Genomic DNA, 14,821 nt, shown 5'->3' with positions numbered 1-14,821 from the left:
TTGTTTGGTTCCTGTTGTTATTCCTGTACTTCCTCCTGAATTGTACTGTACTAAAAAAATAAATTTGCTTCTCTTGCAAATTTTCTCTGACTTACCCTGCTCACCCCCCTGGCCGGGAATGGGAGGAAGTGGAATCTTCTGTCTCTCAATGAAACTGTCTGGTCGGGCTGAACCATTGGAGGATGCTGGGAGGGTGTCCTCATAATATTCATCTCCGTTTACCTGGTCATTAAAGCACAAACAAAATTCAAGAAACATGTCATATATATAAAGGGCCCATAACTGTAATATGTTTAATGAGTTACAAGAATTGATATAAAAAATTGACCAAACGAAAATGACTTTATTTGTTTTAATGTTTTAATCGTTCAGAGTCTACATAATACAAATCTTTCAGGCTTTATAATTTGAATGTGATAGTTGACAACAATTTCAAGGCCAACAATTATCAAAAGAAGCAGCAAAGAAGACAGCAGTTGAAGAGGTTTATGACAGCTCTCACCTGGGGTTAATTTCTAACTGTACATTCATATCACCTGAATAGACACTATACAACAGATGCAAGTGGCTGGCATAGTACAACTGTTTGCAGCTTTGAAAAAGTATCACAACGTTAGTGGCCATGTTTGAATGTTAGTTTTGAGAAGTGCAAAACTCCAAAAAATCTTACATCCTCTAAGAATGATCCGTTTCCATTTCGGTGTAGGAAACTACTTGTAGGTTTGTCTGGCACGAGAGTGTCTTCATACATTTCATCTTCTCCTGCCTGGGTTCAATTGAGTAGAAGAAATATCATTTAAGTTGATTGACAAAGGTAATAGGAAAAATCATAAAGAAAGAGCGAGAGAGAGAGACTGAAATAAGAAAATCGAAAGTTGAAAATATGTTACAAGTTGGAGACAATCAAACTTTCTACAGCCATAGAACTGTAATATCTTGCAAGGTAGATTTATTTTTCAGTGGGACAAATTCAGAATGAATGTGCACTGTCTCTGTAGAGCCTGCTAAATATTAGCATCTCAAAGGGAAGTTAAAAACGCTCAGGGAAGATTGGCCCCAAAAAGCCTCCCAAAAGCTTGTAGAGCCTGCTAAGGAGGCTATCAAAATACTGCAGATGTATGCAGCATTGAGAAAATGTCCCAATGTTAGTGGTCCAATGATGCTGGAATGTTAGCTTTGAGAAGTGCAAAACTCCACAAAATCTTACATCCTCTAAGAAGGTATCAGGACAACTCGGCCCATTTCCAACTCGGCCCATCGCAAATCTGGTCAACTCGGCCCATTGCCGAGGTCAACTCGGCCCATCGCCAAATTTCCACAAAATAAAACAAAACAAAAAAACTTCTAAACCACAACCTCATGACTGCAATTTTTAATGTTAAACCCGCCGTGTCATGGGTAGTAACATACATGTACATGTTAAGTAACAATGTCTCCTTGCCTAATTGTTAGACAACTTCGACTTGTTGAGGTTTTTGGAGCTCCATACCGCTGGTGCTTTTGATAGGCAATCAACATAATTTTCATAGAGACCATGTTTTTTGTCAGAAAACTTCGAACTGTTGACTTAATTTGAGGTTTTTGGAGACCCATACCACCGGCGCTTATAGGCAATCAATTTGATTTAATACAGACCACGTCTTTTTGTCAGAGAACTTCAAACTGTTGACTTTGAGGTTTTTGGGCCGAGTTGACTAGGGAGATGGGCCGAGTTGACTAGGGAAATGGGCCGAGTTGACTGGGCCGAGTTGGTAATGGGCCGAGTCGTCCGACATTCCTCTAAGAATGATCCGTTTCCATTTCGGTGTAGGAAACGACATGTAGGTTTGTCTGGCACGAGAGTGTCTTCATACATTTCATGATCATCTTCTCCTGCCTGGGTTCAAATGAGTAGAAGAAATGTCATTAAAGTTGATTGACAAAGACTGAATAAGTGATTGAATAAGAGAAATCGTAAAGAACAAGAGAGATCTAGAGAGACCGGTGGAATAAGAAAATCAAATGCAAAGTTGAAAATATGTTAAAAGAGACAATCAAACTATTTGCAGCCATAGAACTGAGATCATTACAATATAATTGCTTACAACTTCAATACAAGGTAGACTTATGTTTCTGTGTGACAAATTCAAAGTGAAAGTGAAAATGTTTCTTCTTTCACTTCTGCCCATTTAAGTAACCCTACAGTCGCCACCTAATTGTATTAGAGAACAAAAGCTGTGAGAGTAAACAAAGTAGTCTGCATGACTCACACTACAAAGAAATTTGAGGAAGTTTCAGTCCCAACTACTAGTACATGGTAAACACAAGTCAGTGTTCACTCCAACACAAGACTACAATTGTTTTGCATCTTTTGTTGACAAAGCAGCATTGGCACATTTGCAAAAAATCAGCCAGACATGTTTCTATACTTTGAATACAGAGAAGTATCAGATAACAGGTTCGGCTGAATAAGTGTTTTTTGACCCAGCTTCAGGTTTTGCCAACATCTTGAAAGTCAGCGCTCATGTTTCAGTGCCAACATGACCTTTGTGGGTCAATGTCATGTCCATTCACAAGGAAGCCAGTCAGAATGGTTTTAAACTTGGACTTTTTCCCAGTCCACCTTTTTTATACAGCTTTTTTCTTCCTCATTTTGATCAAACAGATTCACTTATTTATTAGGTCCTTATTTTATAGATAAGATACTGTAAATATTGAAAATATTTGCAGTATTTTAAAGTTGTTTTTTTCAGTCATGACACAGCAAAGGTCTCACATTTGCTAACACTCATTAAACAGGCATTATGTTGGTATCATTCTTTCAACCACAAACTCAACAATACCGCAAACTCTTGATTTTTATTGTACTGCGAAATTTATTTTCTTCTTTTACCCCTCTCAGTAAATTGCAGAATTTCTTGTTCTTGAAAGATTTTTCACTCTTTCACTATCAAACAAAGTAGAAAAAAAGTTGCTACCGCTACATAAAATAAACAAACTCTACTCACTTCTATTGACGGAACCCTTTTGGTATCTGTGGATGGCACAAAAAAGAATGATTGTCATCAGAAAGTTTGATGTGAGCAGTTTTCACAACAGTTTCTGCAGCTGAAGGAAGTAGATAGTCAATATCAAAAACACACTCAACCTTCATGCATTGATTGTATCTTGACATGATTGCAATAACAAGTAGCAAGGTGGGGACAATCAATTGCAGCTTAAATCATAAATCTTTCATTTGCAGGAAGTCATTTAGGAGGGTACAGAATGGTTAACCTCCATTAATATTAATCTGCGGGTCACACAAATCTGCCTCTTTGAAAAACAAGAAAAAACAGTGGGTATATTGGATTCGGACTTATCTTTTCAGGATGGTGGAGATACAAATACACTTCATGGAATTCTATTAGTAGATGTTAAATTGATATTCTATTGGAAAGCAATAGTTTTACATACAAATCTATATATTTATGAATGAATAAATACCCAGTCATTCAAAAGCAACTTAAAACCAAATATAAAAGACTGAATCAGTGATCAAGTAGCCATCCCCACAGAATGGTCAGTCATGACCTTTCACCTCTGACCTGTTTTGTACTTGTCCAGTAACTTGATGAACTCCAGTCTCTGATTGGCTGCTGGCCTGGATAACTTCTCTCCTGACAGCTGATGACAGAGATACTCCTGGATCCCAGGAAGAAGATCCTCCAAGGCTGGTGGAAAACAAAACAGTTTATACCAACATGATAGACTAATAAGTGTAAATATTGGAATGTTTGTGGTGGTTTTATAATCTAGGTGTGCACCAAAGTACACTTATACAGTCTGTATCAAAATGATAATTGTTAAGATTAAGTATAAAGCAAACAAAATACATTTTCGGGTCACCTTGTAGTAATACATTTGTATTTTGTGAAAGAAATTTTAAAGCAGACCTGTGTACATGTAAACAGATGAGGGAGTTTCACAAAACCAAACAATGAAACATACTGTTTGTAAAAAAAGTCAGACTGAGTGTAGTCCTAAGGGTTATCTAGACTGTACAAGTAAGGGAATACCAGTGCTATTGTTTACATTGTATTGTAATGACCCTTGTATTCAGCCACTAGCCCAGGTGAAGTCCAAGGTACAAAGGTATTTGTACAGACAGTATATTATGCAAACAAAAGGAACAAACACCACAGGTCGTTTGAAGCTATTATATTCCATTTTCTTTCAAACCTTGGCGACAAAAAGCAGCATCTGTCTTTGTAAGGTGTAACTGTAAAAACTTGTAAAAAGTTGCTTTTCATGTAGAAGGGGATTTTCAGCTTTTTATTCTTGTTTGCAATTTGATATGTCTGCCTTGCTTGTTCCTTGTTCTTTTAGACTTATTCAGAAGAATCCTCAATTACAAACTAGGACAAACTTTTATAATCTCCAAGCAGATGTAATGATCCAGGTTCATTTTCAGTGTAAAACAAGTGTAAAGCACTGAGATTATTATGAGCCAGATGCTTACATCTGCTTGGACAAGAAAACTTTTAATGCCTCGCCTGACTGCTTTTCAATTGCAGGTAAAAATGAAGTTCTACAAGCAGATGATGTACTGCTACAATCAGACCCCAATCATGCATGGCATGCAAAATTCTCATTGATACTGATCTGTTTTCAGCATGTACAATGAACCAGGGGATGAACCATTATACATGACAGCCTGGCCTGAGGGCATGGATGCTTCTGCTAGAACAACAACTGGGGTCCCTGTTATTTCAAGGGATCAGCCGAGATCCAGCTGAATACACTATCAGTTTTGTGATACATACTGTTGTAGTCATCTTCTTGGCTTATCTTTGCTAGCCAGTACAATCTGTAGGTCGTGCTACACCTGGGGATGGTTCATTATGGTTCAACTTCTGCTGGGTGGGCAGAGATTAGGGGTGTTCCAAAAATATCACCAAGAGGGGGGATGGATCACTTCAGAGCTGGACCGGGTGCTGAAAATTACTTTCATACTCAATAATAGGGGATTGAAAAAAATTAAATCAAGTTCACCTCCAGTCCTGAAAACATCCCTTAGATTAGAACTGTTCTTTTCAGAGGATGTTTATCATTGAAGGTCATACTGATCTGTACCATTAGTAGTACCACTATGTAAGTTATTGTAAGCCCTCATAAATTATGTACACATTTTCTTTACTAATACCTCTTCTTTACTTCATCTGCATTCTTCCAACCATTCAGGGGTTCATAATTGCATTTTATTTCAAAGCTAGATGCTAAGTTAAATTAAGTAACCCATGTAACTATGCAAGGGCCCCTAACCTGCAAGTATTTTTCTACTGATTGCCTTATAATCATTCAAGTAGATTTTACAATAATGCCACACAAAAAATTACAAAGGTGAGCCGCAACCAACATGTTTAAATAGCTCACATGTTATAGAGAGTGGCTTGCACCTGGAGCTCAAACTTTTTCAAACTCTAGAACAATCTGTCAAAACTACTGAAAAACATTAAGATGGATACAGACTCAGGAATGATTCCTGCCTTCTATATGAGTCTGTATAATTTCACCCACCAGTCTCTAGTGTTAGCCAGGTAATCTGTATGCAGTAAAGGCCTCAGGTGGTCTATTCTATATGGAGTGAATCCCTGAAGACTAACATTACAGACCATTACCCAAAAAAGGCAACAAATAAGCACAGTGAACGGATGATCTCACTGGACTTAAATGCTAGAAAGTGGGACATTTGAATATTCCATTGTGTGATGCACGAAAAATCATAATTACAGACCAATTAGTTATCAAACCTCTTTGGTAAGATGGAAATAATGTCCTTGGCTGTTTGTTATTAAATCAAGTATAAATTTTGCATTCTCAATTGAGGTTAATTTGTGTACCTCATTGTTTGTATCTTATCCCTTCATGACTGGGACAATAAAAATTCTGTGTTTTCTTTTTTTTCATAAAATTTGAAACAAGTGAGGTAATCAGTTCAATGTCAAAATATGAGAAGTTATTGTAGTAAGCATCACACTGTGAAGCTTGAAAGTATTTTTTGGAAATATTGCCAACTTTTTATTATTTTCACCATACAGATATGAAAATACAGCGAAAGAAAATTTCTGATTCATGACCTTTGACACAGTTTGAAATTGGTCTAAATAACAACAACATTTCTTCAATCACAAAGGATGAAAAAACTTTAAAACTCTTTTATAGATGTACTTTCTACAAAATAGCAGCACACCATGGTACCAGGCAACATTCTACATTTACTACAAACATATCAACACTGCACAAGCGGAAATTAAGGGTCTGGATTTGCGTTGTCTCTTATCTTGGGTTATAAAATGTATTCTTCAAATACGTCATAGAAGGCGTGGCCTTAAGGACAGGTAAACTCAGTCAAACACCTGGATACGACAGGTAGCACTTAAAACAAGCTACACTGAAGGAATTCACCTAAGAAACTTTTCATGAGTGCGTCTAGCATCAAAACTGAAAGAAGAGATGTGGAGGGAATAAAGTAAATGTTATCGAAGCGTAGTGATAAGAGGGGCGGTTCGCTTACACAGTGTGTCCCGTTAATCATTTCTCTTTGTCCCGGGGACAGCCCTGGCTCCAACCCGCCTGGTTCCCGTCATCTCACCCGTAAAAAGCCCCGCAAACATTCTCTCCCTAAATCTATTACAGCTCTGAATCGCACCATACAGGAAAATAAACATTTGCTCCACCCACCTTGCAGCTTGTCCATTCTTGAAAGGTTTCTTGAAGTGTTTTCTCGCGATCTTCAGACAACAACGCCCCGGCTGAACATGCCTCCGACTGCCCACACCGCCTCCAAACTTCCCGGGTTGTGCACTTTTCTTGGCTCGGTTCCCGGTCTTCTTATTTCCTGCGATGCTAGAGAAAGAGTCGGAGCGGCTACCTTTTCACTACAACATGCTGACTGCCTTCCAAGAATGCATCGACCGGAAGTAAACCGTCGGGATCGCGGCGCGGATCGTCCAAAGGTCGGTCGGGACAAAGGCACTCCTGACGGGGCGGCGGAAACCCGTCGGGCCGCTATAACCATGCGGTCCCGTGGGGATGTCTGACCGTGCAACGCTGACATCTAGCGGCCACCAACCGAACTGCAAGAATGCTCATCTTTCACCTTTCATCTGTCCAGTTTGTTTGTCGCCTCCCTAAATTTGTGCCATGGACTGTTACTTGTTTTTCTTCATCAGGTTGCATGCCCTTCGTTGGTGTATAATATTAAAAAGGAGTGCTTCAGACGACTTCTGTCTTTTGCTGCATAAAAGCACATCATCAATTAGACATCTACATTGTTGTCAAGTCTGTGTCAGTCTTGTGGTAGACTTTCCATGCTTGTTTATTTCTGATAATTTGTTTAATGTTCATTTCCGTTTTTAATTTGCAATGTATTAGAGATACATGACTGTGTCATGAGTATTTGACGCTTAGCCTTGCTTTCTGGAGTAGTAGACATATTCTGCAACCCCTACTCTAACTTCTAAGGACAGCATAGTTCTGACATCTAGCAACTTTTACATAAGGTGCAGATGCACAGAAATATACCCACAACCTGTGGACAAATAGTTTCAAGCAATCGATGCATTTCATACAATGGCCAAGCCTGAGAAGTGCTTTAAAATACATGATGAACCACAAAAGTTTTAATGCACACACTCACACACACACATAAAACACAACACATGCAAACACACACAACACACATAAAACACACCAACACATACAAACACAACACACACACATTGTGACACACAGACATCATCTTTTCAGAAAAATATGAAGCAGCAAATCTGAGAACCAAGACAATAAGACGGAGTGGCCTCAGGGCAGTTCAAGAAGAAAATAAACAGGGACGTAAACTTAGATATGGACACTGTGGCTAGTATTTGAGGACAACTACGTGTTTTAAGTGTTTTCCTTCATTTCACCCATATGGAATAAATAAATGATTAACGACAAACTCAAAGCAATTGTCAGAATATCTCTGTATACTGTATTCATAGAGCATGCTGATAAAAGTTCCATCTTTTCAACATGTTTGACATCATTCATCTATTCAATACACATAAACTCTGAACTAAAACCTGGATCATAATCTACTTTTATAATCATCTTCAATAAATGGCTTGCCTGTCAAAATTGATATTCTCCACCAATCTTACATACATGTTCAAACAATAAGATCACACTACTACTACTCCTGAACTTCAGTCATAGGATAGAGCTTTCACTAAGACAAAACTAGCAAAATTATCACACATATAATCCAGGAAACATACGTTTGCTTAAAAAAAGGAATGGCTTTATCACAATGACTTCTCCTGTAAATCTAGGCCACTTCAAATATACTATTTCAAATCATTCTGATTTATATGCAGTTTTAAGAAATAACATACACAAGCCTAAAGTCTACTTTCAACTAACTTTCAATTTGTATGTTTGTAGATTTGCAGTCACACACAAACAGTTGTATTGTTGGTGGCAACTGTTGTATGTTTGGTATTTTTACTAACAACAATCTTAGGCCACACCAATTTATTTTCTTGGTTAACAGAATAAAAACTTTTGTTTACAAAAATGCTAGATTGGAAAAACAACATGAAAATAGAAACTCAGAGGAATGTTTGTACTTTGGTGCACACAGTATCAGGTGGTGAACAGGGTCAGGTGCAAGTTTTCACCCCAGCCTTCTGTTTTCATGATTTTTTTGTGCTAAAATTAAAAATCCGTTAACCAAGAAATTAAATTGGTGTGGCCTTATCCAAGAATACAAATAGTCCTGAGTAAGTATCACTACTCGAAGTTTGGAGCTCTTCAAATTGCATTAATCAAAAGAATAGCTACATGAATACAAGGCTTCCTTGCTCTTGTTAAGTGTTCCTAAAACTCAACTTATTTTTGCCAATCTTACTAGTAGCCTTGCAGTACAAGACTTGACACACTAAACTTAATCAGGTTTGATTCTTAATATGTGCCAGGCACATGTCATATAATTGATTCAATGGCTATGCATCAGTGCCACTATTCCACAAAGGTTTGTAAGCAAGCATGGGTGTGTTTGTTGACACCTACATGTCTAAACTTTCGATAAACCAACAGAGAATTTTTATACATTTTTGTATGCTAGCCAGTGTAGGAATATTTCTGTGCTTTCCTATCATTCCTGACTTGCTGTTGTCTCTACTTCTGACTGTTCAACACTTTCACCATCCTGCAAGGTGTTCCTTTCGGAAGTTTCCAGAAGTTGTAGGATCTGTTCAGGAGTTACGCGAATCTGCATTCCGCTCGTTCCCAGGAATCCGCCGTTCTCAAACACTCCTGGTTCGATAAGGATGATCTCCCCGCTTTCTCCGGTAAGCTGTATCACGTTGGGAATTGAAATGGTGGTGATCAGTCCTTCACTTGATCCTGCACTGCCATTGGTCAGTTCCCCACCTGTGCTAGCCATTTCATTGGTCGTTTCCACAGTTGTACTGGTGATTTCATTGGTTTCCTCCACAACTGTTCCTGCACTGCAGTTGGTCAGTTCCAGACCTGAGCTAGCCATCTCATTGGTTGCATCCACACTTGAACTTGTGATTTCATTAACCACTTCCACAGTTTGACCAACAGTGGAGCTGAGCTGTTCCTGACTTACATTGATTGGAACGATATTCACTTCTGACAGTTCACCACTTATTGTCCCATTTGAATTGTGGATGATGTTTGTAACCCCTTGTTCCGTATTTCCAGGCTGCATACTTGTTTCTACAGTCTGTGTGCTAGGATTGAGTACTGTTGTCTGTAGTATCTCCTCAGCTTGTAGTGTGCTAACCTGCATGCCTTCATGATTCGGCTCCAGTTCTGGAGTGGCTTGAGCAATCGCTCGCCCTAGTATGTCGTCGGGGCTGAATAACGGCACGCGCCCTACCGGCACCTGAATGTACTGCGGACAAACCTCCTGGTGCTTTTTCAGCTTGCTGGCCGTTCCCGTCTTCAGCCCGCACTTGCAGCATTGGAAGAGTTTCTCCCGAATGTGCCGCTCCAAGTGGCGGTTGATGGTCTCCTTTTGCGAGGCCCTGAAACCACACTGGTCGCAATGGTATGGGCGCTCGCCAGTGTGTTTCTTCATATGTCTGGTCAAGGCACTCTTTTTAACAGACTTGTAAGGGCAGAGGTCACAAGCAAAAGGTTTCTCCCCCACGTGTCTCCTCTTGTGTTCGACCATGCTGCACTTCAGTAAGGACCTGTACTCACACATGTCGCACGCAAAGGGTTTCTCGCCAGTGTGAGTCATCTGGTGGAGGGTGAGGCTTTTTTTATAGTTTGTTGCATAGTCACAGAAAGTGCACTTAAAAGGTTTCTCCTTGTGGACAGTCTCACGATGGAGAGCGACCTCGCTCTTGTCCGCTGATCTAAAGTTGCATAGGTGACATCTGTGGGAGTGGATGCCTTTGTGTGTTAACATGTGTGTCTTGAAGTTACTTGGCCAAACTGTGGAGTATTTACAGTGATCACACTGCAGCTGTTTGTTGGGTAGGTGTTTCCGCTTGTGCAGGGTCATTTGGGAGCTTTCCGCTGTCTGAAACCCACATTCATCGCATGTAAAACGCTTGATCCCTTTGTGGCGAGCGAGGTGCTGTTCTAAGCTTCGTTTGTGGGCCGACACAAAGTCGCACAGGTGGCACTTGAAGGGCTTTTCGCCAGTGTGGATGTTCATGTGTGTGGCTAAGGATGTGCGGCTCTCCGACCTAAAAGAGCAAAGCGTACACGCGTGTTTCTTTTTCAGCGTACCGTCATGCCAGCTCATGTGGCGTTTCAGGTGGCTCTTCTGAGTGGTAGCAAAGTCGCACAGCTCGCATTTAAACGGTCGCTCTCCCGTGTGAGACCTAACGTGCCTCTTAAAAGACGTGCTGTTGAAAGCGCAGAAGCCACACTCGTCGCACAAGAAGACCTTCACTCCAAGAAGATGATCAACATTCCCCAACTTGTCTGAATGTGACATCATGTGACGTGCCAACTGTGGTTTATATTTAGCCTTAAAGTCGCACTCCGGACAGGCAAACGGTTTCTCATCGCTGTGCGCTGCCAAGTGCTGCTTGATGGACTGTTCGTTCACGGTGGCAAAATCGCACTGATCGCATTTAAACGGCTTCTCCTCGCTATGGTGGCGCATGTGTCTTTCCAACTGAACCTTCTGCTTCGTTTTGTACTTGCAGTGGCTGCAGGAAAACATGGTGGAAGAGGAGTGGCGTTGGATTTTGTGCTCGTGGAAAGCGGAGTCACTACCCGTGAAGAAGTCGCACATGTCGCACCTGTAAGTGTCGCCTGACGGATGCACTTGAAGGTGAAGGTCCCAGGCCTTCTCGTGGTTGGTCTTGTAGACGCAGGTGGTACACTGGTATTTGAATGTCTCGGTTTCGTCTGGCTTCCTGCTTCCTGTAGAAAGGTATGATTTGCAATGTTACAAAAGTAAAAGACAAATCTAACATCAGAAAAGGCTGGAGTATACATACAAAATTATGCATACACACATGTACAACTGCATACAGAATCTACTCTTAGTTTAAAGAGTCTTACAATTATGTTTGACAACATGTACCTGGGGCATTATTGGAAAAATATTCAATCCTACAAATGTTGCTTAATAATCCTAGCTTCAGAGGCATTATATCAGGTCGCACAAAAGTCACCTACCTATAGCTACAACCTTGTCTGCACTTGTCACAACTTGACTTTGGCGAGATCCAGTGGCATACCATTCTTCTTCTCTCTCACTGTCAACTGCACTTACATCTGGAGAAGTTTCCAACTTGTTTGGTTTGGAAAAATCAAGATCTGCACTTGGGTCATCTTGTGCCAGCTGTGGCATCATGTGATCTACATCTTTCCTTTGACTACAGACTACCTGTTCATTCTTTACACATTCTTGACTTTTATCTGCAATGTTTTCCATTTCAGCACCCATATGGGCTGGATCTGCTACAGTTAATGTTCGTTTGTGTTCTTCTGCAGTAGCTGTAGTTACATTTCTCACAAGATCAGATCCAGCTTTTGTTTGCATCATGCATAGAGGCCGTGTTTCTTGATCGAGTTTGATGCGTGTACAGTCAGAGTCTTTCCCTGGACTGTTTCTAGTGTCTTTTTCTTTATCGTTACTTTCCTGAAGAAAAGGCACAATTTTTTCTGCTATATCAGAAGCTATCGAGTCTCCACAAGTGTCTTCCATTCTGACTTGTTCTTCTCTGTTGTTACAATCCTGACCTGAGTTGTTCTGTGTTTGCTGCGGTTCTGTGCCGGAGGGTTGACTTAAACTGTCCACCGTCTCCTCTTGCTGCATTTTTGAACTCACAGTGCTAACTGCGGGGCTGTTGCGTGGACTCTTGACATCGTCTTGGCATGTTTTTTCAGTCCCATTGCAAGTAGCTATGTGCTCCTTGAGTACATCTTTCGAGGACGTTTTATACCCACATCGACTGCACACACACGGTTTGTTATCCGTGTGTTTCATGGCATGCATGTACAGTGCATATCCACTGTGAGCTATGTAACTACACTGGACACATTGGAGATCTTCTTCTTTTGTATGTTTGGACATGTGAGTTCTAAGGCACTTTTTGTGGGCTGTTACAAAGCTGCACTGATCGCATTTGAAGGGTTTTTCACCCGTATGGATTCTCTCGTGTTCCTCCAGGATCGACCGACTGTATGCCCTGTATTTGCAAGTCTTGCACGCGAAAGGCTTCTTTACCTTGCCTGCATGCCAGTCCATGTGTCTGTCCAGGTGGCAACTCTGGGTTGTGGCGTAGTTGCAGAGGGAACACTTAAACGGCCTCTCGCCTGTGTGAGTCCTCATGTGTCGGGTAAGACCTGACTTGTTTATAGCAATGTAGCCACAGTCTTTACAGCGGTGCTTGGCGTTTGACTCGGAAACGTGTTTGTCAGTTGCAGTGTGTGCACGCGACGACCTCCTAGTACTAGTAGTATCAGATATGTCAGAATTTGTACTCTTACCACTCTCCTCTTCTGCAATGCTGTCACACTTGAGGATTGTCTTGCTTGTTTTGCTGTAGTGTGTCTCCAGATGTCTGTCAAAGTGGCCCTTTTGGGATGCTGAGAAATCGCACTTGTCACACTTGAATGGTTTATCTACTGCGTGAGTTCTACTGTGTGTTGTCAATTGAGACTTTGACGCAGCAGTAAACCCACATTCATCACAAACGTACTGTTTCCCAGGTCCAGTGTGCTTCATCCTGTGTACCTCCAGGTACTGCTCACTGTTGGTGGAATAGTCGCAATGTTCGCACTTGAAGGTTTTGTTTCCCGAGTGAGATTTCTTGTGCCTGTCCAGGCTACATTTCCTGGTTGTGTGGTAGTCACAGTGTGAGCACTGGTACTGTGGAGCCTCCCCATCAGTGCTGCTAGCTGTGGACTCCATTGCTGTGGAAATTCAAAACAATGATGTTGTTTGAATATAGCGTGTTTTTACAGTCAAAGTCTGACCGTTTTCAAAACCTCTCCAGTTGCTTGTCAGTTGAGTAACTGTTACCTTGCATATCTTATTACCTGGACGTCTAACCTTCTTCGGCGTAGACAGGAACCATGTATTGAAAAATAAGTAATGGATTCTGGATTCTTGCTGGAACACGCGCGAGTTACATACAACTTAGCTATTGGCTTAGCTGTATTACAATATCTCTCACAGTAAGGGGCTGATTGGAGCCCTTCCCGAGGGGGACTGACCAGTGGGCTGTAACTATAGTTACAGGGTTGGCTGATAGTTGCGGGTTGGCTGCAAAAAGTGTATTATCTAGCCCCCCAAAAAGCCGGTTCAGAGTCTGCAACGGAGGCTAAGTGGGCTGCTAGAAGTGTGATAGTCAAGCTATTTTTAAATCATGTCTAGTCACGATAAATCGACAAATGATTAATTCTACGGCAATGCCACACAGTATTGCACTAGTTAAGAGATCCGGCGAGCTTTCATTTCATATGGACAGATTTCTTGTCTTTGAAGAAACGTTTTCAGAATAATTTTGGCTCGCTTCTTCTAACGCCCCCCCCCCCCAATCTTGCGTATTAACCCAATGAGGTTTAACAGTGCAACGCCTTAAATTTAATTCTGTGTAATCCAAACTAATGTCTTAACGTAGATTTACCTAGATAGTTTCATCTAGAAGCCTCGACCCTTGCAGAAATCGGTAGGTGCAGAAGATCCGGTGGCCAGTTGCAAAGAAACTTTCTGAAGTTGACAAAATTCTTCAAAATGGCGGAAATGGCTGATGCTGTTCTGGGCACGAGATTGTTGGGTCAAAGTTCAACGCAAGGGGTCTGAGTCTCCTACCCAGGGCAGCCTGTCTACATCAGTGTAAGCACACAATGATTATCACCTATCTACTATACAATGCTCAGACTCTAATCTGTTATGATAATTACATACAGATGATGAGCTAATTGGCAAGATTAATGAGGAAAGTTTGTAAATCTGATGCAATTCAAAATAGGACTCTCAAACATGTGACATATGAGAAAAACAGAGATATCAATGAAAGTTATGCAAATGGTGAAAATCCTTTTATTCTTTAGCGGTGAAGGATGTTGTATTTAGAAGGTGAACATGATCAGATATAACTCATGCAGATCAGGGCCTAATTTATGAGACAATGCTAGAATAGCCTTTTTTCCCTAAGATAAGACTTTCATACTTTGGATATCTTGTTATCTGGGTAGAGAAGATGATCAACTAATATAATGTATGCAAATAGAGACCTTGTTTGCATGATCAATGAAAAACTTGTTTGATGTGTTATTCAAATAGATTAACATCATTTGGCTGAATAATGAA

At 40.7% G+C, this 14,821-nt stretch overlaps 2 protein-coding genes across 6 annotated transcripts in view; both read right to left on the bottom strand.

Moving 5' to 3' along the window:
- Window positions 1-7,031, bottom strand: part of LOC136442865 (actin filament-associated protein 1-like) — a 30,793-nt gene extending 23,762 nt beyond the window's left edge. For 3 of the 5 annotated variants that reach the window (XM_066439861.1, XM_066439862.1, XM_066439866.1), the window contains exons 1-5: window positions 6,703-7,030; window positions 3,567-3,692; window positions 2,988-3,013; window positions 671-766; window positions 96-222 (exon numbers count right to left, since the gene is read on the bottom strand). In XM_066439861.1, the coding sequence (XP_066295958.1) occupies window positions 96-222; window positions 671-766; window positions 2,988-3,013; window positions 3,567-3,692; window positions 6,703-6,718 (391 nt within the window). In that variant the 5' untranslated portion in view covers window positions 6,719-7,030. Of the gene's footprint in view, window positions 1-95; window positions 223-670; window positions 767-2,987; window positions 3,014-3,566; window positions 3,693-6,702 lie in introns of all 5 variants that reach the window. The other 2 variants (XM_066439860.1, XM_066439865.1) reach the window with 2 other exon arrangements.
- Window positions 7,032-7,970: 939 nt separating this feature from the next.
- Window positions 7,971-14,274, bottom strand: LOC136442862 (zinc finger protein 62-like). The gene is made up of 3 exons (XM_066439853.1): window positions 14,136-14,274; window positions 11,677-13,419; window positions 7,971-11,418 (listed from the first exon to the last, which is right to left on the bottom strand). Exons 2-3 carry the CDS (start codon window positions 13,415-13,417, stop codon window positions 9,158-9,160), a joined length of 4,002 nt encoding a protein of 1,333 aa, XP_066295950.1. The 5' UTR covers window positions 13,418-13,419; window positions 14,136-14,274; the 3' UTR covers window positions 7,971-9,157.
- Window positions 14,275-14,821: the final 547 nt, after the last annotated feature.

Source organism: Branchiostoma lanceolatum, chromosome 10 (assembly GCF_035083965.1).
Source record: "Branchiostoma lanceolatum isolate klBraLanc5 chromosome 10, klBraLanc5.hap2, whole genome shotgun sequence".
Lineage (NCBI taxonomy): Eukaryota > Metazoa > Chordata > Leptocardii > Amphioxiformes > Branchiostomatidae > Branchiostoma > Branchiostoma lanceolatum.
The sequence above is the reverse complement of the archived record's forward strand: the minus strand, read 5'-3'. Positions and strand labels throughout refer to the sequence as shown.